The following is a 27,984-nucleotide window of genomic DNA, read 5'->3' on the forward strand; positions in this document are numbered from 1 at the left end:
TTCTTCATGCTCCCCCTTGTAATAGCTTCTCACAGCCCCTCATTCTATTACAAAAGATACAACAGTTAGTTAAGACCTCACGAAACATTTCATTTTCAGTCCTGCTAATTAAATGTGTCTCAGATGAGCCCACTGAGCCCACTCGTCTGGTTGTCCCCCCATTTGGAGTGCCACCAGAGTTTAATATATGGCATTAAACAGGGGATTGAGAGGGAATATGAAGCCTACCTCCCAATGGGAATGTAATGAATGATTATAAGGCATAATCTTGGTAATGCAGAAATCCTTTAGTTTAGTTTCTGTCGTTTTATTTAAGTTACTGTCTGTTAAATATGGTAATGTCTTCAGCTATTTTTGGCACACGTAAGATCTGGAATAGTGTGAGTGGGTTATAAAATGCATATCTTGCAGATGCATAAAGTGAGCTTTAATGAGTTCTTTCTTTCCAACTCTCTTAATCCACCATTTTCTTTCTTTGCCAAAACATTGTGATAACATTTTCTAAGTATTAGGATCATGTCACGGTGTCTAAGTCGCCATATTTGTCTTAAATAAATTGTATTTCTGCATGGTATTTATTTTTACAGACCTCACAAGTAGCTCCTGCTTCTACAAATAGATACAGCTGAACAAACCTGTAAGCAAAACACTTTCTGCTTTAAAGGTGGATAACAAAGCAAACAACATGCACATCCTCCCTAAGTGCACAACTTCAGGGAACCCCAGAGGCAAACAAAAGGTTAGCATGCTGAAAATAAAAGTGAGGTCTACGGCAACATGGCACATAAGTCATACTGTAACGAGGATGTTTTTAATAGATGTAACAATTAGTAAAGTCACTGTACCAGTAAATCATGGGGAAGTCCAGGAGCACTGGTTATCCTTTACCCAGGATGCATCAGTGTTCTCCTGGGGTGAACTCTGAAAGGTCAGACCGTGTCTCATTAACACATACTGTAGCTGGGCTCCACGTGTAGGGGCCAGTCTATTAACACACAGCTAGTTTGCACACGTAAGGCCGGGGTGTCAGCAGTGTTACAAATCCGGCCTCAAACAGTTTTCACTCACAAAGGATTTGACTGCATGACTCTGGGTTCACAAACTGATACAAATATTAGTTTTACAAGTATTTATCTATGCTATTAAAGCAGCTATTCAATCCACTTATAATATGATTTATATCCAAGTGTAACTTATTTGGAGAAAACCTCATGTTTGAGCAAATATGGTTGCTTTCCATACAGGTGTGTGATGCTCGTTTTAATACACTTTGATATGTCATAGGTGTGCAAATGCTCTTAACTTTCCTCTGTGCTAACACTGGATAAGTGGTCCTCCTCCTGCTGTATAAGCTTATATATGCCTAAGAGCAACCCCTGTATCGAGAAGGGAAAAAAAAACATCCCCAATAAAATAAAGACAGTAGTAAACTTCTTGGCAGTGAGCTGCCTACATGAAAGTCCAAAGGGAGACAGAATGAGGAGCATACAGGACTATTAGCCCTCAGTAACACAGCTGATGCATTGGTTCTGTACTCTGCTTTTTAACCCTTGAGAATCCCATGCAGATAAATCCTGGTTTAAGAGATATGGCAAACCCAGTGCTTACACAGCGGCTAATGTCCACCGCTGCAGCAAATAACTGTCAGTGGACACATGAATAAACTTAAACTCCTCTCTGTGTGTCCAAACAAGGTTGCATATACTATAAGGGATTGAGAATTGGGGTTTTTTGGGGGGAATTTGGGGTTATTTTTCCAGTTTTACAGGATTAATAAATGACATTTTGCATACAACAGAGTTGTTTTTTTTATTGTTTGTCTAGTGTTTATTCATTCCCTCATTATGACATAATTTTCCTGTCACTAAACATAACGTCACGATGGCTTTAAAAGACGTACAAATGCCTGCATAAACAGCGACACCACCACACTCTGCAGTATCTCTTACTACCAGTCTGAATTTACTCTACAACAGCAGCAACGTACAGTAGCATGAGATGGGACACCTCGTCTGTTTAATATTTATTCAAAAGCATCAGAGGGGCTTCTGTTGTGTGTTCTAATGAATAAAACACGATGTTTATCCTTCCTGTTTAACGTTAAGTCCCCATGAACAGTCACAGGGACCAAGAGAATATTTACTTGCGTTGGGACACCAGGGAGTTGGATTATCTGCTGGCGGCTTTGTAGTTTTCTGAAGCTTCCCCGTGTGACGTGTTCCAGGGAGAGTGCTCTTATTTACTCTCCGGTCCTCTGTGTATAGCCCTCCTTATTGTTTGTTCTTATGTGCCACCACTCCTGAGGAATATGCTCCAGGAGAGAGAGAGAGAGAGAGAGAGAGAGAGAGAGAGAGAGAGAGAGAGAGAGAGAGAGAGAGAGGAGGGGGACACTGATGCTGTGATCATTACATGGGATTGAGACTACAGATTCCAGAAGGACACAGATGGAGGTGTTGTCACTACAGAGTATTCCATTAGAAAAGGGATTTTATGTTGACAAGGCCTTGAATTTAATATGAATATATTATAGATGTGTAAGAAAATTGGTTTACATTTTTTTGTCCTGACAGAAAAGTGACTTTTGTGTGTGTGTGTGTGTGTGTGTGTGTGTGTGTGTGTGTGTGTGTGTGTGTGTGTGTGTGTGTGTAAATGATGCTTTCTTTTCACGTGTTTATCATAAGAAGCCATGGAATAAATGTATGCAGCAGTAAGACAAACAGAGAGCAGATGAGACTCTAAGAGAATAACGTGCTGGAAAAGAGAGGTTTTCTTGTTTTGGGGTTTTTTTTGTTTGTTTGTTTGTTTTTTAAGCGGAAAAATATTTGCACGTCGTCAGGTGTCGAACACACGCGGGACCCTTTGAAGAGCCACTTGAAGTATTCTTTTGTACCGAAAGGTGGCGACGTTGGGTTTCCAAACGCTGTCATTCACCCAGACCCAGCCATGCTCCTCTCAAACGCACAGCGGTCCGCTTCATCTGTACTAATCCATTTCTGCGATTTGATGCGGTAAACAGACCATTTCTCCACCGCTCACTGAAAATCACTGAAATGATGGATTTCATTCCGAGACGTTTGGGTAGAGTGACTAAAACGGTTTTGACGCTCTAATTAGAAAGCTGCCTACATAATTAATCAAACACACCTGAGAAGAATATTTCTCTATCAACACAAGAAACGAGAGGAAAGAGGAAAGCCGAACGAATGGACAGATAATGCTGAAACAAACCATATCGTTGACAAATATGACTCTAAAAATCAATTTAAACGGTTACTGTGGTGATGGAAAAACGTTAAACTTGTGTTAAAACTATGACGACTTGATAATCTAAAGAGAGATAGACGTGCATATTTACCATCTGACATCTTCTGTTAATGCCGGAATCTGTTTTCCTTTATTTGCTTTCGTTCGTTTCCATCTAAAGTGACAAGAGAATGAATATTAAGTCTCGTGTGTCAATCTGCTGATGGGCTCGGACAGTTCAGAAAACTTTGGTTTCTATACTATTATGCTAATAAGGTCCCCGGGCTGCGCTCCTCATTGGCTGAGTCTCAGTCAATTTCATATTACAGTCTGACGTCAGGGCGCCTATAAAACTAAGCAATGCTTTTTTAACTCGTCGGCTGACTGATCCCTTAGAAAAAAATCTATCAATCCTTGGGTGGAGGGTTTTTTTTTTTTTTTTTTTCATTCTCCACAAAGCAACTGTTTGCCCGGGACACGTACGTGAACCTCCTCAATTTGGCGCACTAATCCTAAAAGGAGCCATGAAGTGTTAAATGGTAGAAACAGAGAGAGCGGCGCTCAGACACCCGCACGCTGGGAGAGAGGGAGGAAACAGCGCTCCTGTGAGCAACACAGACTGAAGAAAAAAACTTATCGACTCACAAAACCAAAACCTGCGCTGCGCAATTAGTGCGAGAAAATCCACTTTTTCCTTCGGTTTTGAAGAAAATAAATAAAGAAATCAAGCTGGCTCAGTGCGTGTCTCAGCAGCCCACTTTGACAGGTGCTCCTCACCCCCTTTGGAGGACTGTCAACAGCAAGAGGATGGCATCAGAGCTGGCAATGAGCAACTCCGACCTGCCCACCAGTCCCCTGGCCATGGAATATGTTAATGACTTCGATCTGATGAAGTTTGAAGTGAAAAAGGAGCCGGTGGAGCCCGATCGCAGCATCAGCCAGTGCAGCCGCCTGGTCGCCGGGGGATCCCTGTCTTCCACCCCGATGAGCACGCCTTGCAGCTCGGTTCCCCCCTCTCCAAGCTTCTCGGCGCCCAGTCCGGGATCAGGGAGCGAGCAGAAGGCTCACTTGGAGGATTTCTACTGGATGACCGGATACCAACAGCAGCTGAACCCCGAGGCTCTGGGCTTTAGCCCGGAGGACGCCGTAGAGGCGCTGATCAGCAGCAGTCACCAGCTCCAGACCTTCGATGGCTATACCAGAGGGCAGCAGTACGGCGGCGCAGCGGGGGCAGGAGGCGCCATGGCCGGGGAGGAGATGGGATCAGCGGCCGCCGTGGTGTCCGCGGTTATCGCTGCAGCCGCAGCTCAGAACGGGACTCCCCACCACCACCACCATCATCACCACCACCACCACACAGGGGCACACCACCCCTCCTCCGGGTCTCAGTCCGGCGGCGTCGCGGGGGGAAACCACCAGCACTTGCGCTTGGAAGATCGGTTCTCGGACGAGCAGCTGGTGACCATGTCGGTGCGGGAATTGAACCGGCAGCTCCGGGGGGTCAGCAAGGAAGAGGTGATCCGGCTGAAACAGAAGAGGAGGACGCTAAAGAACAGAGGTTATGCCCAGTCCTGCCGGTACAAGCGGGTCCAGCAGCGGCACGTCCTGGAGGGAGAGAAGACGCAACTCATACAGCAGGTGGACCACCTCAAGCAGGAGATCTCCCGGCTGGCCAGGGAGAGGGACGCCTACAAGGAGAAATACGAGAAGCTGATCAGCACCGGCTTCAGAGAAAACGGAGGATCCAGCAGCGACAACAACCCCTCATCCCCGGAGTTTTTCATGTGAGTCTCGGCGCTGAAAAGTTTTAATAACCGACCCTCACAAAGAAACAGAAAAAAAAAAAACACTTTAAATTTGCGCGCAGCTCAAATTCGGTTTTTGCGTGCTTGTGTTGAAGTTGTTAAAGCTGTTAAGTAGTAAGGACAAAAGAGTTTTCCTCTTTTCTGTATTTCAGGAGTGTTTTGTTTCGGCGTGAGGATCTTGTTTATGTTTATCACTTTTAAAGGATACATAAACAGGCCTGTTTAAATGACCACAAATGTCCACAAATATTTGAAAGGATTTCTTTCCAACTCGTGATGTTTGTCTTTAGACACACTGCATAAAAATTACTAAACCCTTTGCTGAGTAGGTGCGCCCTTCCAGCCTCATCCTGCGCCTCGTCCATCCTGTTCCCTTTACCCCCAAATCTGTTTTGTGAAATCTAAGAATCCTCAGGCAGCAACAGCTTTATTTTGATGTGAATTTATTTTTGTGGTGAAAGTCAATTTATTTGGATATGAATGATCTCATTTTCATATCATCCATCCTATTTGTCTTGTGAAAAAATTCATCCAAACTCAGTTGAAGCAGAAGTTTGGGAAATGGATGTGAGCCTGTGCCAGTTCTGTGAAGCCATGCATGCTGGTCATGTACGGGTTGTGTTTTGACTTTTTTCTTTTTTCTTATTTTTGTGAACTTGTGTAGTTATAATGATTGTAATCTACCATGACTGCATTGTTCAGCCTCATCACTTTTTGGGATTTCTTTGTTAAAGAAAAAAAAAGACAAGAAAAAGAAAAGAGTGTGAACAAGTGCATTCATCCGTCACTTTGCTTCATAAAAGTTCCCGCGAACATGGACCCTTCAACATTTTATAGGCTTCCTTTTGAGCTTTGTGAGAAAAATGACAATGTGGAATAAAGCAACTTTGTACTCAATACTGATTTATACTGACAGGCAACATAAGGTGAGCAGCATCGGGATATCTTGTAGAAACAATTCACATTTTTGCAGACTAAATATTGCGATCAACAAGTGGAGCTGAGGATAAAATGCTCTGAGCAGAACAGAAGCAGATTATGATGCATGTCCTGAAATAAATGAGAAACAGGTTACTTTGTCACGCTAAATTGTTGCAACAAATGATCTATTCTTTCTGCACTTCGTTGTTAATGTGCTTTCCTTTCATTTAAGGAACTTAATTAAGTTTACTCAGAACCCTATGGGTGTGATTCGGTAAATAAACTGTGAACTGTTTGGAAATGGAAATTTAATGTTCTCCCAGTGTTGTAGAATAATTAAGCAAAGCATCATGCAGCCATATATCTTTTGTGATGCCCTGGATTTCTATACAGTAAAATGTATTGTCTGGACAGTACAGCTAACAAGCGGGCACCGTGTGGAGTTGAACAAATACACCATTCGTCAATAAACCTTCATGAATGGAAACAAATATATTCTCCTGAAAATGTTGATTATTTTTGTTCTGTTAGTTGTGCATGTTTGTCACTGTGTCTTTGAGGCGCCAGCACACACTCTCAGTCTTAGCATCTTCTCTGGAGTTAAACTGAAATATAAACAGAATGGGAAACCCTAATTACAAATGTCATCGAGATAATACGAACATCTGTTCATAAACATCTGGTTTTGATTAAGGCGCGATGAGGCGCACAAGGCGAGCAATTAGAACAGCTCCAAGATCAAGTCCAGCTCTGACTGAAGTCATTTTCTATTTTGATTCAATGCGCGTTTTTCCATCTTTTTTTTTTTCCTGTGAAAAATACAACGCGAATTATTTCAAAGTATTTTCTTTTCATGGCTTTTGCATATCAGGAATTAAAAGCGACGATCTTCACCTGTTGCGTAATTAAAGACATAAACTCTTTAATTTAGCTTTAAAAACGTGCAGAAAATCAGACCACAGTACTGAGTATTTCCAATATAATTTCATTTGTGCGTCAGGGCCTAACAATCGTGCTGCAGGTGTCCTAGAAAAGGCTGAGTTAATGATTGATTTTAGAGTAAACTTGCACTTTTTACTCGGTGGCTGTCCACTTGTTGAATATTGTCTGCGGAAAGTTTCATTTAAAATGCACCAAAGACAAAGGTCTGGACGACAAAAAAAAAGAAAAAAAAATCACGAAACGCGTTGTCTGGAAACGATGACGCATTTTTTTTTTTCTAATTTTCAAAATACGTATTTTGATATCCTGCAAATAAGTCCGCCAGAAAATAAACTTTATGCAGTCAAACGCTTGAAAAATAAAACTGTGGCGATATGATCAAAGGGAGAGATTTCTAATCAGACTGAAGGATCCTGACAGACGTATTTAGCTGACAAAATGTTCGCCACGGTCATGACGATCCACCACTTTCGCTTCAGTGGAAAGATTCTTTGTTTGCCTCTTGATGTGAAAATGCTGATAAGGGTGGAAAGAAAAGCCACAGCAGGCACTCGCAGTCAGTTGGTTTTGAAGCGGCTGACGGGGCCAGTCGCCTGTTACCTGCCTCTGCTCTGGACTGAATGTGGCCTGCAGAGTGTTTCTGCTCCTGAAAGCAGCCTGGTGAAGTCAGTGCACCCTAAAGAGCAGCATGGCTGAGATAAAAGCTGCACAAGATCCGGGGTAGGCTGCCATGCAAGGTCACCACAGTGCATGCTGCTGGGTATATGTCCTTATGCGTGCGTGCGTGCGTGCGTGCGTGAGTGTGTGTGTGTGCAGGAGGGATGTTATCTTTTCCCACTGCAGGACCTTTGACAGTCTGACCGCTTGCATGATCTGTGTGTATGCACATAAGGAGGAACTGCTTTTTTCAAATGTGTGTGTAGCTCAGGGAAACTTTCAAATGTACCACAGCGGTGACATGTTTGCATGCAGAGTATTAGCTCTGTGTGTCTCACCTGTACAACAATGTCTCTTTCACACACACACAGTCACCTGGCTCCCATGAAAGCCCAGAGTGAGGGACAAGATGGGAGAGCATGATCCTCTCGTGCCTGGAGGAATGATTTTCTCTGTGATTAAAAGTGAGTGAGAGACAGAGATAGAGCAAGAGAGAGAGAGAGAGAGAGAGAGAGAGAGAGAGAGAGAGAGAGAGAGAGAGAGAGAGAGAGAGAGAGAGAGAGATGCTGGCTGCCTTCCTGCTCCTTTCAGATGATAAACGATCAGAGATGCGTCCTAGCTGAGAGGAGAGGGCCTTTTAGTGAGCATGTGTCCACTAATTTATGGCCCTCCTATCTGATTAGGTCAATATAGTGTGCTTTTTAATTACATTTGTGTTATAACCTAGAACTGGAGATGCTATTCTTCTTTCGTGGCACCTCTTTCTTCTGTGAGGCAGATAGGGTTAGTTGAGTTTTCTCTGGAGTCTCAGGATTTTGTGCCCGGGACAGTCTTAACCTGAACCTGCTATCAACAGCGCTGTGTGACAGACAGGCAGGCAGTCTGCTTTGTGTGACCGTGTGCTCTGTTATTCAATGCGTAAGAATGATGAAGTGGAAAAGTGCTGATCATTGTGGGGGTGTAGAAACTGTGTGGGATGCTTTTTGCTTGAGTGTGTGTGTGTGTGTGTGTGTGTGTGTGTGTGTGTGTGTGTGTGTGTGTGTGTGTGTGTGTGTGTGTGTGTGTGTGTGTGTGTGTGTGTGTGTGTTTTGACTTCTAGACACACCGAGGGGCAGGAGGATTCAGTAGCATTGATTCACTTCCTGTGTTGAAGGAGGACAGAAGGCACAGGAAACAATATTTCTGCGCTTCCTCCTCATTTCTCAGCACTCTACAAGATTCACTGCTCCCTCCTCTGTCTTTTGCATCCTCTCTTTCATTCGTACAGTATGAAAAAGTACGCACATGTAGTATGCAGACACACCACATTATTAATCTCATTAGTATGAACTGTAATTCTATTGTCCGGCCCACTATATTGACTTTTGCGCTGTGATCATTTGCAGTCTGTCCGATGATTAGGTTATTAAAGATAATGTAGTTGTCTGCTGTCACAATATTGGACTCCCTCTTTCAGGTCAACTATGGGAAATCACTTTGAAATTTATCAGTATTGACAATTGAATCATCATCATGTACTCCACTTTAATGCGTCAAAATTAATAGGACAAAGGATGTGTGCACTTTTTAGTGTCTATTTGTGTGAGTGCTCAATAACCAGCCAGCATTGTCTTTTATTTGACCTTGTGGTAGAAGGGTGTATATATGCTTCAACTGAGTGCATTAGATCTATTGGAATGACTCATTTCTATTATGACATTGTGATGCTTGTGGCTTCTTATATCAGTCAAAAGAAAATTGGAATAAATGTAAGTAATATAAATAATGTTCGTATAATCTCATGTTACACAGAAAAACTCAAAATGAGGCGTGAAAAAATCAGGCAGAATATTTATTTTTTACAGTAATTCATGCAGGAGCAGCTGAACATCAGCTCAAGTTGCTCCAGCAGCTATTTGAATTTATAGCTGTTATAATTGGAAGTGTCTGTTTTTTATAATCAGTTGAGCAGCAAGCAAATGACTTATTTCTTAGTAGTCATACCTTAAGTGTCAATACCTCGCAATATATACTGTTACCATTTTATCAAAAGCCATCTATCGCTGAGTAAAAAAGAATTTGTCTTGTTGTATTACTAAAAATTGGAGTCACATATCTCATTTTGTGACACAATGCCTTCCTTTTTGTGGCCATGTTCATTTTCATTTCTTCCCTGCGAGCGCGACCTTCCCCACGACAAAACCCCCCCAACGGGTTAAAAACATATTTGCATTCAAAAGAGGAAACAATTTCAATCTCTTCCACTCAATCCGCATCTGCATCACTCCACGCGATAAACATTTACATTTAAAGTGATTTAAATCAGCTGCATTTATGTTCCTCTGTGGTCCGTCCATCATCCAGACCTGCAGAGCCAGAGCTTCTCTCCCTCTCTCCTCCTTCTCTGTCTCGCAGAGTCCTGAGTTATGTGTCATTTATTTGAAACCCTAATAATTTAACTTGTACCCCTCCTGTCGCAGCGGTGCATGTGGTAAGAAAGCAGCAGCTGTAAAGAAGGTCCGTGCTGCTGCCTCTGTGTGTGTATCTGTCTGCGTTGCCTTTACATGGTGATTTTCTCCAGCAAATAGAAGCATGGGCAGGGTGGAGGTAATGTGATTGTCTGAATCCAATCCTTATACTCTTGTGTTGAATTGAGATTACTGTAAATGCTCAGCCGTAAAAGAATGTGCATATAGGCACATGCAATGTTTTGCGTGTGTCGCAGCAGAATTCTAACACCAGATTTGCATTTTCTTGTTTAAGGAGCTCTCCTCAGAATGCATAACTAAAGGGCAATAGATGAAAGCTAATTATGATTTAATTACATGTGATCACAATATTCTGACTCACAGATAAACATAGCTGAGGCTGTGTTGATGTTTTCAACAGTGAGTTGAGTTGCAGGGCACAGAGTCAGTGGAGTGGTGTGTTTTGGACTGCAGCACGGTGGCGGCGGCGGGGGGGGGTGCTGTTTGAAAACTGAGTGCATTATGCGACTGTGTGCGAGTGTATTTTTGTCTATGTGTGCGCGTTTAAGTCTGCGCATGCACGAGTTTGTGTTATGCAGGGTGGAGCTGGAGCAGAGCCCGACCCCTGTGTGTTTTACCTGCATCTCAATGAAGCGAGAGAGGTGATTTACCCTGCATTCAGCCCCCCCCCCCCCAGCCAGTCAAACAGACATTGATCTCTTTGCCACGCAAGGTGACCCACAGTGTTGTTTAGCTCTTCCAAAGTCTCTCCTCTCCCTTTCATTTGTACCTGGGAAAGGCCTTGACCCCACACACTGCTGCCATGTAGCAGCCCCCTGTACGTGGGCCTCATTTCCCCTGTATAAAGCCCAGTGTGTGTGTGTGCTTTTTTGAGTTAGCACACAGCGCAGACACATGTGAGCAAGTATATGTGCACACTGTATGTATCCATGCACACGTGTGTGTGAATGTTCCTCTGTGTAAGGCTCTGAGTGTGAGTGTTTATCAAGCTCTTTGTTTGTGTTGAACCGTATGGTGTGTGTGAATATGTGCAGATTTATCTCTATGGGGCTGAAACTGTAAATTTTCAACAGAGTTTAGGTACATCTGAGAGTCCGGTCTGTCCGTGTTGATGTGTCAGAGTATTTCTCAGGTGGCGGCAGCCCTCTCTCTGCTGCTGGTCTGACACTCCTCTGTGGCTGAATGGGTCAGAGTCCATTTGGCCACAGTGTGAATCGGATTACAGGGAAATGAATGGCTCTCATTGTTGCCTAAAGATGGATTGAGGGGTATTAATATATTTTGCCGCTCCTTCGCCTCATTTCTCTCCACTGAAGGCCAGCAGAAAGTTTTTCAGGATGATTCGTTACTCGCTTTTTAAAGCAGGTTTTCAATATCATCGCTCTCGCTCACGTGTGTTCGTACAGCGCTCACACATGTTCATATGTTATGTTCACTCATAAACATGCGAATATGCTGCTGTTATTTATGAGCTAATCATTTAATCTAGATTTTTGTTAAATTGTTTCAACTAATGCACTTCTGAAGTTTTTTAATGAAGGATGGAGTTGTTATCAAATTATTGCGTATTATCAGACATTAACAAATATGTTCTAAACTGAAATTTATTTCACATATACTTTTCATATGTATTGATTTTGTGTGTGTGTGTGAGTGAGTGTGTTCGGATGCGTGCATGTGTATCTGGATCGATGTCTCGGAAAATGAGCAACTAAAAATGTGTTTATGAGTTGCAGCAAAATTAGAGAAACAAATCCAAACCCTCCATTCAAACCAGACGTCCGACCGATTTAAATATCAGATGGATTTTATTTGACCGAGCGTTACGTTAGAGGTTCTGTTTTTGTGTTGTCTGTGTCTGTTTGGTGCTGCCTGCCTCTTATTCTACAGCTCTGCCTCTACTTCATGTGTGTTTATTCTGAATTGTTTAAACTGTTTTATCTAAACTGTTTGCCTTGAATTTAAGTCTTTGATTAATTTAATTCCAAATAGTTTAAAGCATTCAGTCAATTTTAGAAAAAATATGAATGCCACAAAGGTATTATTCTGTTAAAGTTTATTGGTTTTCTAAAAATATTACTTTGTGGTTCGCGCCTTTATCTTTGTTCTCCCCAGCGAGCCACATTTTTTTTTACATTCATGGTCCATTTTGTAGCCACAAACACTCATTACTTGACATTCAAAGTAAGTCATGTCTACAGCAGAGTTTCCTGTGCTGTGGGATGAGAGTGTGGGTTTTATGACACATTTCTGTTTCCTGTTTTTGCAGGACATCGAGAAAATTCCTCCATCTGTGATAGAGAGCTGTGACCTCTCTGCCCCACCACCCGGGAATCTGAGGTAACTTTACACACTCCTTTACTTTACAACACAAATTCATTCAATACATTTAAACACTGTTCAAATATTTCACACTAACGCCAAAGTAGAATAGAACATAAAGAGGTTTAGTGTTGCAGAAATCTGCCGATCTTTATTTCATGTCTGCTGCATATTCATCAAAATACAGCACATAATGTTCACAATGAGTTTTTAATAATACTGTGTTAAGTAAGTGATCCGGAATTAATTTGTATATTTTATAATATTTATTTTACTTACATGTTCAACATTTTATGTTTATCTTAGAGACTCTGTCAATCTCCTACTCTGATAGACAAAAGAAGCCCACCTTACATTTAAAAACCAAAAAAAAGGGTTGCATTGGAGATGGACTACAATACAAAATATACAGCATGCTGTAAATGCTGAACACAATTGCTGCACTACTTTTTAATCTTTAAAACTATAGTTTATGTTTGATTCCATAGTTCTAACAGTTTGAACACAATCTGTCTTTACACTGTGAAGCAAGTCAAACAGGAGCCTCAAATCTGCAGCCCTACGACATCTTGATATTTTCACTGTTTGTATAAATGTGACAAAATGTGTGTAATGCCTCAGACATGAAGTGAGATTATTGTATCTTTCTCTGGAATGAAATCAAAACCATAAACCGCTCACTTCTCTTAATTTCATTGAACAAGGAAGCACTCAATTCCAGCAGTGGACACCTGGGAGGGTTTCATTAATAGATCAATTCATTTCTCGCTTCATATTTAGCTCTATGAGCATCAAAGTCTCCCTCAACATTTGTTGTGTGCAATGTTGTGCAGTTCTCTGCTTTGGGGCTCTGACAGTGCTGCTTGATTGACAGGAGGGTGACATGTGCAGTGCTCATGGGATGAGGCCAAAACCTTTGTCCTGACCCTTTGACCTCCTTCACTCTCTGTGCCCTCTCTGAGGAGACAAACACTGTACATAATTTTAGATTTCTGGCTGACACGCAGATGGACGGATGGTGGGATTGCAGAGGATGGTGGAGTGAATGAGGGAAAGTGAGGTTTTTTTGCATTCTCACGAGAGGAAGGGCGATGGAAGGAAGCAAGGCAAATTTAGGGAAGGGATTAAGAGATTGAGCGAAGGAGGGCACCTGGATTTGAATGCAGATGTGCACGCCAGGTTGAAAGAACAGTGGGTGAGGAGTCAAAGGAAGGGAGGAAGGGATGGTAGGAGGGCTCCTGGCCGTGGATGCAGACAGACAGGCAGGGTAACCAGACGCAGGCGGTGACCTTCTCTGCTGCTGGAGGATCGAAGGCTTTATTTAAAGGCCTGGTCAATGCTGGCTGCTGAGGTATCAGCCTCGCAGCCAGGCGACTCATCACCACTGTAATACAACTCTCTAACCCTAACCCCCTCCCATACAGACACACACAGACACACACGCGCATGCCCACACACACACACACACACACACACACACACACGCACACACACACGCACACACACACACACACACACACACACACACACACACATAGACAGGACAGGACAGGACACTCTCTGGACACCTCAGAGAGGCTGGACAGAGGAAACTACAGCATCAGCATCGGCTAATTTTACTGTGCAGCAGACAGTATACTCCACTTTCCTCATGTGCTCAGCATTGTGGAGCACATGCTTGTTTGCTTGTCCATCACTGTCCTTTTTTTCAAATTTAGCACTGACCAATTCTAAATAGACGCTAATAGAGAGCATAATGCACAGGTTTATATGTGATGTATTGACACAGTGAGGATGGAGGTGGTGAGAGAGTTAAAAAGTGACAGGATGCAGGCCGCTAAGGTAGGACACCTGCATCTGTGTGTGTGTGTGTGTGTGTGTGTGTGTGTGTGTGTGTGTGTGTGTGTGTGTGTGTGTGTGTGTGTGTGTGAGTGGAGCACATGTTCGTGCGCTCGCATGTGTGTGGCTGCAGCGTGAGGGCACCTGCATGCTTCAGCACTTTCTGGCTGTCAGGAGCTCTGAGGTCACAGGCAGGGGAGTGGAGAGGGCACATTAGAGGGAGCTTCAGAGACCCCACCCACCCACCACGCCTCTGCGATCCTTCCCCCGACACCTCCCACCAACCCATCCCCCACTTTTCCCTCTTTCCCCCTTTATCCCCATCATCCTTCCACTACATCCTCCTCCTCGTCTTCCCCTCGTGATGACGGGGTGATTCAGCCACTTGGGGGGAGGGGGCACAGGGAGGCAAGGTGCCTCTGTGGCTGACAGCAGGCAGGTCAGGTTTTTGTAGACATGGCAGAGCAGAAAGGACACATGCGCACAGGCATGCAGACACATCAAGGTGCGTGAGTGTGTAAGAGAGAGGAAGAAGGAGAGCATGTATTTAAGGGCATGCGTGGACATACGGGCTGCATAAGGAAAGACCTAAAAAGCTCCAAATACGGCTGACTGTATGGGAAAAAATCTAAATATCAACTAGGCAGAAGATTGATACTGATGTGTATCATGATATCTGTTTAGGCTTCTTAATATTCATCACATTGGACTACATTGTAGCATTTTGAACTTCCCAGAAAATTCTCAGGTTGGGGGGTGGGGGTCTGACTGAGTATAGGATCAATAAAGTTACAGTAATTTCTGATACTGAGGCAAAATTCCACAGAATGATTTCAGATGATAAACGATAAATATCAATTTAGGGTCCACCCTTATTTCAAACATTGAATTGTCACGTAAGAAACACTGCAGCTGTGCTGAGGCCTTTTGTATTCTGCAGCGACAAGGATTTGCTCCATCCACACATTGGCACACTTCACTATCCATTTACTGCCTGGGATATATATAACTACTAGCTGCTCAGTGTGAGTCTCGTTATACTGTTACAGTCTTGATAGAGACACAGACGTCATCCCTCACTCCAGAAAATCCAAATGACAGGGAGGATATGAACAGGATGTATGCTCATTATTAAGCCTGGTCTAAAAAGAGAGGGAGCGGGAAGAATTGGGTCTGGATTAGAAATAACAAAAAGGGAAAAAAAAAAAAAAAAAAGATTTCGCTGTCTGCACTTGCAAAGATACACAAACTGAACACAGAGCAACTGTGTTTAGATTTGGATTGTTTTCAAAAATGTGTTGTGTGTTTTTTACTTTGTTCTAAACCACAGAATAGATTATAGAGCTGCACCCCGGAGCCAAGCCTCTGAACATCAACCTGCTCCTCTTTTCAACTTATGTTAATATACAATTTTCTCTCCGATGTTTCAGTTGTTTAAGCCTGGATTGTGTTGTTTTATTCAAACATAATTAGTTGTAAAGCTGCTACCACCGTGTGTGAGTGTGCGTGCCTCAGAGTCACTGCTGTCCTCAGGTTGCGACTGTGTGTTCACAGCGTGATTGAGAGAGGAACTGGTGATCAGCCGCAGGTTAGTGTGATATAATGTATTCCCCTGCATCACCGCAGCCAGCAGCCCAGGGCCTTCCTCTCGCCCACAGCCTCCTTCTCCTCACACACACTCCTTCCTCGCTCTCCTCGCATCACCATCCCCTCTTCTCCCTTCCCTGCGGTGACTGCCCAATGCTAGCTGCTTAGTGTTGCACCCAGTGTCTAATTGAATTCCAACACTCCGGCGTTAGCTCCTGATGCTATAGAGATGTTAACACGGCACAATACTAACAGTCCCCGGGACGTGTTTCAACACCCCCCTCCTAAAGAGAAAATTAGTGCTAAGCTCATTCTGGCAGCACATGATTTATTCAAAGCTCCAAACTATGTCTTCTGTATCCCCTAAAGGATCGTCTTTTATAGCCATGAGCGAATCAGCACTTCATATACCTACATGCAGCACATGCAGAATATGCATTGTGGCGACTCTGCTGGTGGACAAAATGTGTGTTTCCTTTCGCATCTCATGCTCCAACTTGTGTATCTATTGTCTCTTATATAAATGTGTCTGCTGGGCTCTCTGCATCCATATTGCTGGCGATGCCGTCCATCCCCTCTACCTGACACCCTCACTTTTATTCCCTGGCTCTCAAACACTGGCTCTGGGCTTTAATGGCACATATTTCCTGGGCCCGGCTGAAATGGGATGCATCTTCTCCTTGTTAGCTTGATAAATAACCAGGCTGCTGGGAAAGTGCTGAATTTTAGCTTTCAGCCTCTATTTTCTGCTGGATGACATTAATTTTAAGTGCTGAGAAGGAGCTAACTAATACAGACAAATAAATAAGGAGGAGGAAGGGAAGGTGCAGAGGTGTTGGAGTCACTCTGCTGTCCCCCCAACCCCCCCCCCCCATTACCTTTTTATAATCAAGCCTTCGTACTATATATGCAATATGCAAACCTGCAAAAAAATAAATAAATAAATACACAATACACAAGCACGCGCACACACTTAATTTCTCAATAGATGCTTCTGTTGTTGTCCGAACTGTGGAATCATCTTGTCCTGCTATTGTCAGGACTCCTGCAGAGGTCAAGTGTTTACTATGTTGCAGGTAGACAGACAGTCTGTCAGGTAGACAGTTAAGATTGGCTCCATGCTTCTCTATCTACTGTCTGCGTCCCTTCCTCCTCTCTGTCTGTCTCATTCTGTCTTCCTGAATTATGTCTTTCATCAGAAAAAGAGATTAGTGTGGCAGTGATGTGGTGGTGGATCACCGTGCTCAACACTATGGATAAAGTGTATTTATTTGAGCTTGCAGAGACAAAAAAAGAGAGCGAGTTTGAGTCTGAGTGGCTCATTTGTGGATTGCAATTTAGATCTTAATTATTGTTGCACAAAAGAAAAGAAACAAGTTGGGTTTTGTTTTGTTTTTGTTTTTGTTTTTTTTTTTTAGGTAAAACACTTACATTAAAGTGGTGTTTAAACAGGGTGAATTAAATTATTTTTGCATCTTTGTTGCTGCGTGTGTGTGTGTGTGTGTGTGTGTGTGTGTGTGTGTGTGTGTGTGTGTAAGTGCCATAATTGTTTATGTCTGTGCTGTGTCAGCCTGAGTGCAGGTTAATCTCCATCATGTTTTTCATAACCATTTAGAAAAGATTGTGTCTTCTTGTATTCAAAATCGGACTCTAAGCTTCCTCAGCAAACAAGCTGCTGTGGAGCGAAATAGAATAAAATCTGACTATTAGAATACAAAATTAAAGTGACATCAAATTTTGTTATATTTTGCTTTTTATTTTCATCTTGTGGCATCCACACTTTTATTACTGTCCTTTTTTGTTTTTTATTTCATTTTATATTGTTTTTCTTGTGTCAAAATTTTGAAACAAGAACACCCGAAGATGACTTAACATTTAGATAAAGTGTTTGTCAAATGACAGTACATAAAAAAAGTGTTTTAATTGGAGACTTTTCAACAAAGCACAAACACAATAATGAACAAACAGGACGTCCACAGCGCAGATGGTGTGAATCTACATTTATCATTCACAACATGCAAAATTATGTGTAAATGTATGACTATCAGCATGTCGCTACACACCTACACACACACAAAACTATTACTGATAGTTTTTAATTTTTTTTCTAAATGCTTTTGTTTCGTCTCTTAACATCAAACATAGCATCGTTGTTCCTATGCATTCACATTCAGTGTTTTTGCACACAATCCATGCAAGCTGCACACGCATGCGCACACACAGACACACACGCAGGCACCTCTGTTGTGTATAACACAACACAATGAGGTGGCTTTGGCTGAGACACCTCATACATTATTTTAACAATGTATAGTGTGCTGAATAAAAAGGTCAGTGGTTGAGAACTGGCTCCATGTAACAATAAGATGCATGAACTGAGCGCTGCAGGCCCTTCAGTCAGCATCCTGCAGCTGAACGCTGTGAGGAGGAAACATGTGAGCTGGAGTGATAGATTCTACTGTAGGCAGTGTGTGTTTGAGTGTGAGCATGTGTGTGTCTGTCCATTCAGTGTTTATGGGGGCATCACTGTGAAACACCTTACAACAATAGATTTACTTGGTCTATCATTATTGATTGTACATTTTTCCCTTTTGCCCTTTGTCTCACGTTGATAAATGTCTTTTATTCCGGCAATATTTTGCTTTTAAAGCACATCGTGAGCTGAAATTTGGTTTTTAAAGCAATGCTTTTATTAGACCAATTCTCTTCTTGTCAATATCCGAATACACTCTGGCTGTGCAGATGCAATGTAAGCAATGTGTGTTTCTGTTTGCAAAGCAGGGTTTAATTTTCAGGGTGTATTTATCACATGCTGTCATGTTGCGGTCACATGACCACATGAACCACTGCCAGCAATTAAGGCTGATAAATCACTCATTTACAGGAAGAGAAGGAGGGACGGAGTTGGGCAAAGAGGAAACGAGAGAGTGATAAGAGAGAGGGAGGGGAATAATGAATAGCATGTACCATCACTGATATTTTATTCTTTCATTTTTTTAACCATGATGTTGAACGTTATTGTGTTTGGGCAGTGTAGTATGAACTGTTGCCAGTGAGGCTCATTGACTCCTACAGGCAGAGACAAAGAGACAGATGGTAGTCATTTGTGTGGTTTACTGTGATTGTGACCTGACTGCACTGCTTTATTTACTGTTGGAGGTGTGTGTGAGTGTGTGTTCACGTATGCAGCCGAGTGCATGCCTGCACAAGCAAATGCATTTGTGTCATGACGGAGAAAGAGATGCAGTGACCATACAAACACGACCGTCACTTCTCCGTCTCTCTCATGGGTTCCTGCTGATGGATTTCCTCTCAGGCTAAACAGGAGAGCAAACACACTGATGGTTCTGCAAGCAGCTGCTCCAGAATCTAACTACAGTATCCTTTATTTTTGTGAGTGTGCAGATGGATACGGTGTTATCACACAGGCTTTGTCTTTTCTTGTCTCTTTGACCTGCTGGCATAGAAATTGAGACAGAGCACATACAGTAGCTATGAGCATTCTCTGCTGACACAAGTCTTAGAGAGTTCCTGGGATGTGAACAGGGTTGAACCTGTGCAGCGTCTGTATAAGTTACATCAGAATGTGTGCTTCAGCAGCTCAGGTCAGTGCTCTGCAGAGCCTCAGCCTGCCCACTCACTTGAAAAGGCTGATTAAAGATTTATGACAAAAAAAAAGGAGGAAAAAAAGCACCACTTCTAATGGGCTGAAAGAAGACGAGGGGAGAAGAAGACGAGAAGAGTGGGAAGAAGACAAGCTGTGGGTTTTTTCCGACACTGTGAACCCTCATTCACCAAAGACAGCGGTCGCTAACTGACTAAAGGTGTCTTTACAATGAGACCACTGGGGGAAGTTGAGTCAGTCAGGTTTCCTGCTGCAGAGGCAAAACGTTAACAAAAGATCAGGAATCAGCTCTTACTTTGCATGTGTTTGAAGGGGTGTTTGTTGTTCAAACAGTTATTATATTTTACATTAACTGCTAACTTCCACTGGACAGAAAGACATCTTATAACGATGTGTGTGTGTGCCCATGTATTCCTCACATTGTGGGGACATAAATCTATTTACACAGTCTCTGACTTGTGGGGAAAAAAAGCTGGTCCCCATAATGTAAATCATAACATTTTAGGATGAAGACTTGGGTTAAGGTTAGGTTTATGTTATGGCTCGGGTAAGTCTCCAGGAAATGAATGTAAGTCTATATATATATATATATATCCCCAAAAGTGACGCGTGTGTGTGTGTGTGTGTGTGTGTGTGTGTGTGTGTGTGTGTGTGTGTGTGTGTGTGTGTGTATGTGTGTGTGTGTGTGTGTGTATATTAATGCTGTATTCAACAGCAGCAGTACCCTGCTGTCTGTGTCTGCAGCCGGCGACTGGAGCAGCTATTCTGGCGAGAGAAATAAATTCTGTACACATTAACTGCACTATAGAACACAAAGTCAACACTGTGAGTGTGTGTTTTGTGTGGTTTGTGAAGTATTGCCAAAGACTGTCTAGCATGGGAAAATCTCTCATTTTTCCAGAGGGGAGGACAGACAGAGTGAGTCTCCACATTCTCTCTGATCTTTGCTGCCTGCTTGCTTTCTAGTAACATGAGTAATGTAAGTTTTATATGTTTTCAGGGGGTTTCGCTTTTAATTCTTGTCAAACACTACACAAATTAATTCTCTGTGTTATTCTTGTGTTTTATCTCGTTACTTTATGGCCAACAAGGTCACAGAAAACGAGAGTAAAACATTTGTATTCGAGATTGGAATTTTATTATTGATTATTTTTATTCATAAAATGTAACAGATGGGAGTACAGTAGTAGCGCCTGAGAGCTTGTGTAGTGAATTTGTTTTCCCTGAAGAAGCTACCCACCATCTGTTTTGTTTTGTTTTGTTTTTTCTACCACACACATGTGATGTAAGAAGGGTACTGCACCACCCTCATCCACCTTTCTCCCTCTCTCTCTCTCGTCTGCTCTGGTTCAAGGTTGATTCGCATTCGGGGACAGAAAATGGGGAGAGAGGGAGGGGACACCAGGGAAGGAGGAGCAAGCAGGAGAGAGGGGCACCAGCATGCTCATCTTTTGGCATGTGTGAACATCCTGCCTTTACAAATTGAGGAGACAAAAGGGCCATATGGGTTCTATGTACACCTTCTCTCTGTCACTTTCTTGTTTCAAACACACACACAGCATGACTTTTTAAAAGCAGTAGTGTTAGTAGTTGTTTCTAAAAGAGGCTGTAACAGCACATGTTTTATGGTCATTGTCAAAAAACGCAAACCTTTTCTTGCTCAGAGCAATAAGTCAAAGAAGTTCATCACACACAAGGATGCTTGTCTACACTGCTGATACTCCACGTTTAACGTCACACTGCGGTAATTGTGTGAACACTGAATTTGGCCACAGGCTTCGTCAATAGGTGCATCGCAGTGTTCTGTACTGTATATTTTATGTGGCTTTATCTCGAGTGAATTAACGGGCCTGTAAAAAGAGGAATGTTATTAGCGTCAGACCACCTGGGGTGAACATCTGCAGCCTCAGACTGCAGACCCAACATACATCACTGTTTCTCTTCTCACTATTTACTGTCACACACACACACACACACACACACACACACACACACACACACACACACACACACACACACACACACACACACGGCTCAGCTGCATCCATCTTTTGCATGCCTCTTGTCTTATTGACATATGTGCAGTTGTGCATTCCTGTAGGGGGTCGAGCTGGTTATTAAAGATGCGACGAGGTCGCAGGTCAAGTACAGGTTCTGCTCTTCTGAATACCCAGAGGTCAAAGGTCAGCAGGTTAATGTCAGAGGTCAGGATGATCACAGTGCAGCTCACCAGTAAACCACAATCAAAACTTTAGATTTGGAGCTTTGAATGACTCCTCTGCATTATTCTGCTGAGTTTTGCATGAAACCTTTTTATTTGTTTATTGGATTTTTCATTCCTACAGTAACTACTCTCCTTTGAATAATTAGATGTTCTTTTCATGTTCTATTAGGACTGTTTTTCCTCATGCCTCTGCTCGAACACTATTTTTTCATCTTCAAAGTGAAAGCTAAAACAGGGCGATCATTGCAATTTAATTACTACAAATCCCTTTGTGAATTTGCTCTTGTGTTTGTTTACATGCATAGATTTGCCGGCTTCTGCAGTTTTTTTTGTGCGATTCAGTGAACGTGTTTGCTTTCTTGTGTCACTCTGTATATGCCTTCTTATTTATAGTGTGTGTGTGTGTGTGTGTGTGTGTGTGTGTGTGTGTGTGTGTGTGTGTGTGTGCGTGCCTATTTGTGTGTGTGTTGAAGTTGCAGTGGGGTTTATTTAAATAGATAAGATGGTGTTTTATTCCCAATCAGAGGAATCTCCTGTCGCATCTGAGTCTCTTCATAATAACCCCCAGCATTGCTCCACATTCCCTTGACACACACACACATACACACACACACACACAAGCGGAGTATTGCAAACACTGCAATTTTTCTATCTCTCAGGGGTGTAAGGCTTTGATAAATGAAAATAAATACTTTTTCTTCATAGAAGGAACAGAAGGGGAGAGAGGAAAATGGTAGAAGTGACAGGAGGTCTCTGACAGTTTGATGCCTCAATACAAGCAAATATATGACAAAGAAACACCTTCTAAAACTCTGTGTGTGTGTGTGTGTGTGTGTGTGTGTGTGTGTGTGTGTGTGTGTGTGTGTGTGTGTGTGTGTGTGTGTGTGTGTGTGTGTGTGTGCATGCATGCTACAAACTGGTGCTAAAACACAGGTCCATCCTCAGTCACTGTGGGGAATAAGAGTGAGGAAGGCTGTGATTCTGAGGTGCTGGCTGAGGCCAAGGGGAGATAGAACAAGTGGCCTGCAGGCTGACATGTTAACTGAGTTACAGTGAGAGGGAGAAAAAAAAAAAAGCACATCACATGATTTAGAGGAAACAGGTTCTCCTCCCTCATCCGTCTGTTTCTGTGACTGCAAGGTCACGTAGTCGCCTCCCCCTCGCTCCCTCTCCACCTTTGTTTCCCTGTGCTCCTCCGGACCTCATTTCATTCAACACTCCCAAACCTCCGACAGCTCCATAACTATAACTCTCTCCTCCCTGTCCTCTCCTCCTCTCTTCTCTTCATCCACAGCTAAATGACTCTGTCAGAAATAAAGAGCACTTATCTTATCTACTGCCTCCACTCTGCTGTCTCTGTCCCCGCCAACGTCACGCACACAAAACACACACACGAAGAAGAGAAAACAACAACATTACACTTCCGGACTTGTATCTTTTATTAGAACTTTCATTGGTCATAATTGCTTTTCTAACCCATAACCAAAACCTTTCGACTCCTTTTTCTCTCGCTTGCATCATAATTATTCCTCTCAAATGTTCAACAACATCTCAGCTTGTCGTCCTGACTCAAAGTCACACACCAGTCCACAGTGTAGCAGACAGACATGTAGACGGAGACTTGACAGAGGACAGCTGTCCACTTATGCTTTTCTGCCACCCCCCACACCCCACTCTTCCTCCTCTTTCTCATCGTCTTCTCCTGTCAGCCCATTCTTCTGTCCTCCCTGTGGTGTGGAGAAGAGAGAAGGATGTACAGCTCTCTGCAGCCAGCGGAGGGCTTACTGTGTGTTTTGTCTTTCTGTGTTGTGCATCTGTGCATGTGTGTGTGCGTGTGTGTGTGTGTGTGTGCCACCTACCAGGCACTCAGCAGGAGGCCACAGAGGGATGAGAGGAAGGAAAGAAGGATGAGGGGGTGGGAAGGAGTGTGATTGGGATAAAACTCTCAGCAAGAATTAACACAGAGTAACCAACACACTCCCACACACACGCACACACATACAATCTACTTGGTCTCCCTGAACACTCCATCACTAATAGTCACGTTACAGAGTGCAACATAGATGCAGATTTTGATCAGCATGTATTGTGATGACCTTGTCTTTTTCTTACCTCAAAGTGCACACACGCACACAAACGCACACACACACACACAAAGTTGTCCTGCTTTTACAGCTCCGAGGGATCAAAGGTTATGACTAAACTCCATCGACTGATTCATCTGTACGTGGAGGTTATGCATATGTTTATTGAACCTTGGTGGCCACCTTACCTGAGTAAATTAGCTTGAAGTATTTGCATGCTGTAATGTTCAGGGTCGTCCTTTGTTGGCTGCTTTGGAGGCCCGAGTAGCAGGAAAACGAGAGAGAGGGAGAGAGAGACGGAGAGAAAAGAAAGGGAGCGTGCTGGCTGCGAGCAGAGAGTGGATGTGTGTATGCAAGGATGCGTAAGAGACGGAGAGATGAAAAGAGTGATAATTCTCCTACTACCCTGAGGCCTCTCGCAGCCTCGAGGGCTCCCTATAGGTCCCCTGACACATGCCGGAGCAGAAAGCTGGGGCCCACTAATTGGCCCCTGTGATAACACCAGAGAGAAAGGCAATGTGTGTGTGTGTGTGTGTGTGTGTGTGTGTGTGTGTGTGTGTGTGTGTGTGTGTGTGTGTGTGTTTCGGTATTGCAGCACTGTTGAAAGCTTATATTTTCTACAAGTAATAATTTATTGGTTTGTAATTCTGCTTTGAAGGGTGTTTGATTTGTAAGCTGTGAGGACATTTATTATGATCTGCTCGCTCATTGAAGTCGGAAGCCACTGAAAGACAATTAAAGCATATACACTAGTTCAAAGCACTGCTTCAATCTTTAAACAGCTTGTTTCTCTCTAATTGTTTCATTATCTCAGTGTGCTTATTAAATGTACGATAATTGTTAATTACCACATGAGGATTTGTAAAGGATTTGTCTTGAGTATCAAAACAAATTAATTAACGTGAACGCATTTAAAACAACAGCAATGATAACAGCAGGTGCAGAGCGTGTGTGTGTGTGTGTGCGCGAGTGTGTGTACACATCCACATTTGCAGTGCTATTCCTGTTTGTTTGAATCTCTATGTTTAATTGAGATTCATAGGAGGAATTTAAATGAGATTCAAATGAGATTCATAGCTAATTGTAGCAGCACAGGTAATATGCAGATAGATTTTAATGATGATTCAGTGTATCTTGCAGTCTAATGAGAGTTTGATTAGACCATTGGAAGACACTGGCTGAAATCATTACTGTGGTTTGAAAGAAAAGCAGCGGGAGGAGGAGATGTTGTTTAAAGGTAAATAAAAGGAAAGTTTTTTAAATCAGACTTTTCTCAGATTGTAATTTTAAATTCACGTGTGAAATCCATGCTTTGTTCTTACATATGTCGTGCTAAAACCAAAAAAAAGTCAGCGTTTGTAGAATCTATGCTATGATGCAAAGTTGAAATCAAATCCTAAATTTGAACATACCGTAAGTCTCTTTGGGCAGAAGCATCTGCAAAATGAAAGCATTGTTTTTAAAAAGTCTTTGGAGCCTGTGAGGACACTGTACTGTACATGCGATTCCACACACTCACCGGTTTATTCCGTGTAAAATCCAGCTGCTCACGACAGCTGGGACATTATAAGTGAATAAAGCGCGGCTCCTGAGCTTGCACATACATGCATGCACACACGTCAACACTTATTCTTCTGTTGCCTTCCATACATGAGGAACGAGTTGTTTCCTTCCCTATCTCCCGCTGTACATACGCCTGGACAGATGTGCACTGCTGGATGCTGTATATTTATGTATAGTACGTTTACCATAATTAAATTGATGGGAAAAGGCGTTATGCACTAATCAGTGTGTATGTGTGTGTTGGAGGATAAAGCCGGTGCAGGATAGCATTTGAGACAAGATACTCATGGTTGCAAAGGCATCTGGATTCTTATGTGTGTACTCAAATACCCATAATTCTCCTCGGTGGGGTGCACCCAATTGTAATCCCTAATGTAAATCTAATGTAACCCCAGTAGGTTTCAAATGCAACATTCTGCAGGAGAAGCATTTTTTTGGTTTATTGCTAAACTCCTCTTACTGGACGTGACTGCGGAGTCTACTATAGACTTTATATGACACAACTAGCCAAAGCACACATACAGAGCGTATACATTCTGCCTTATTTTGCTTACTTACGATCATTAAAAGGGGGCTTACACACCAGGTTGTACAAATGCATGTGAAATATATGCATGGTGATGAGCTAAACGACGAAACAAATATTGTGTGGGGCTGGTTAAAGCACAGCAGTGAGCACGAGGTTCTCTCGACTGTACGACTGCAGTATTGATAGATGCTGCAGAGGCCGAGTCCACCGTCCCACTTTATTTCAATTAGCTCACAGGAAGCAGGAAATAACCTGCAAATCAATTGTCATTTCTACGGGGCCGAGGCTGGAGGCCGAGATTCACTTTGTCCACCAATAAAAGATGATGTAGCCATGAAGAAGATTAAAGGGAAATTTCCTCCTCACGTACTCTCACACTGTTGTACAGTATACTGTATCATTAGCGTAGGATGTTGAGTGCCTTTGAGGCTGCTGTGGTTAGTTTTTGAAATTTGTTTTCATGGTGTAGCTGCACACTTGCCTTGTCCGCTGCTTTCCTACAGATGTCAGAAGCCTGCTCTAATAATCCTGTCACAACACGCTGCATTTTCAGTCAAATCTCTTGTCGCTGCATTGCACTCTGGTCTTTTGAGGATAACTGAGGAGATGTCGCCTCTGCTTTTCTCATGGCAATGAAACATGGTGAGGAGTTCACACCTAAACCTTAACCTCAACATTAAAAATTCATATGTTGAAAAGGATTACATTTTGTATTATTTAACTCCACGGTAGCTATACTGACCTGAAGTCATATCCAAGTTTTCAAGGTGCTTGCTAGGTAAATACACCACAACAACAAATAAAAAGCCCACACATGAGAACATTTTCTCTGCTCCTGCAGTGTTTTAATGTAGATTTCCCATTTTTCTGCCTTCTAGTGCTTATATTAAATCAGCCTTGGAATCACACCATGAAAATAAACATGCCGAATGCTGATGCACCCTTTTAATGACCGAGCACAAAACTCTGCAAAACAGAACTGTGCATGTGACATGAAAACATACTGAAAAGCTTTTAGTAAGGGAGGCTGAGGAAGGGAGGTCAATATGGATTGCAGCCATGCAGGATATAGAAGGTTATATGGTGTATGATCATATCAGAAAACACAGTCATGTATGAACCCCACTTTACAGCACATCACACGCAAACACTCACCTGAAAACCCCGGGACGCACCGCTGTGTGATTTGTTTGTGTTGTTGGTGCAGTGGACTGAAGCGATGGAGGTAGTAACTGTTTGATGGTAGGCTTTATGGAGACACTATATAACGCCTGTGACAGTTTATTCAGTGCATGTCAGGAAGGGGGGATTTGTGACACTACAATGGCGGGGACACTCCTGCAGCCACGTGCACTTATGCATCCACCATTCACACCTCCGGAGGGAAAAATGAGTGAGGGAGATGTGAATGCGTTTGCATGTTAAATGTCATAGAGCTGGCCTCATGTAACACTGAAACAAGGCTGTTATTTTAGAATTTAACCAGTACTAAAGCCAGATACTGGAAGAATTGACACAAAAAAAAATGATTTTTTTTAAGTTTTGGCTGCTGATTTGAATGTAACATCACACTCATCCCTTTGACGCGCTTGAGTAGACACAAATGTCTGAAACAGTTTAATGAGAGATTTTCCTCTGCTTCACAGCTGCAGTGGCAGGCGATTGGACAGCAGACTGAGATCGTTAGACAGTACATTTTCTTTACAGAAAAAGAAATTGTGCCTTCTTTTTGCACTAACTTTTTGTGCAGCTAGTTACTCCCCAAGGTCCATTAGCCAAGTTCTCATTGGTTCTCCTCTTGGCTGGATGCTATTAGCCCTGTGATTGGGTATTGAATTAGCCTGCTGATTGGGTATTGAAGGAGTGAAGACTGATGAGAGGATTTGGCTAAGCTTTCTTCTCCAAACCTCATTACTCACACTCACACTCAAAGAGAGCGGACACACACACACACACACACACACACACACACACACACACACACACACACACACACACACACACACACACACACACACACACACACACACACACACACTTCTGTCCTGCTTAAACTCACACTTTCCCATAAAGACTGAACAACTTAAAAATCATCCCACTCCACCAATCGCCTGCAGGTAGAGGGACAATTCATTCTCCACAAACTCAGCTCACCTTTCACACCTGCTGCAGACT

General features: G+C 42.8%; 1 protein-coding gene across 1 annotated transcript in view; it reads left to right on the forward strand.

Moving 5' to 3' along the window:
- The first annotated feature begins 3,621 nt into the window (after positions 1–3,621).
- The window catches only part of LOC139337506 (transcription factor Maf-like), a 46,396-nt gene continuing 22,033 nt past the window's right edge, over positions 3,622–27,984 (forward strand). Inside the window, exons 1-2 of the mRNA XM_070972115.1 lie at positions 3,622–5,027; positions 12,306–12,376. Of these exons, the coding sequence (XP_070828216.1) occupies positions 4,051–5,027; positions 12,306–12,333 (1,005 nt within the window). The 5' untranslated portion in view covers positions 3,622–4,050 and the 3' untranslated portion in view covers positions 12,334–12,376. The remainder of the gene's footprint in view (positions 5,028–12,305; positions 12,377–27,984) is intronic.

Source organism: Chaetodon trifascialis, chromosome 10 (assembly GCF_039877785.1).
Source record: "Chaetodon trifascialis isolate fChaTrf1 chromosome 10, fChaTrf1.hap1, whole genome shotgun sequence".
NCBI classification, from domain to species: Eukaryota; Metazoa; Chordata; class Actinopteri; order Chaetodontiformes; family Chaetodontidae; genus Chaetodon; species Chaetodon trifascialis.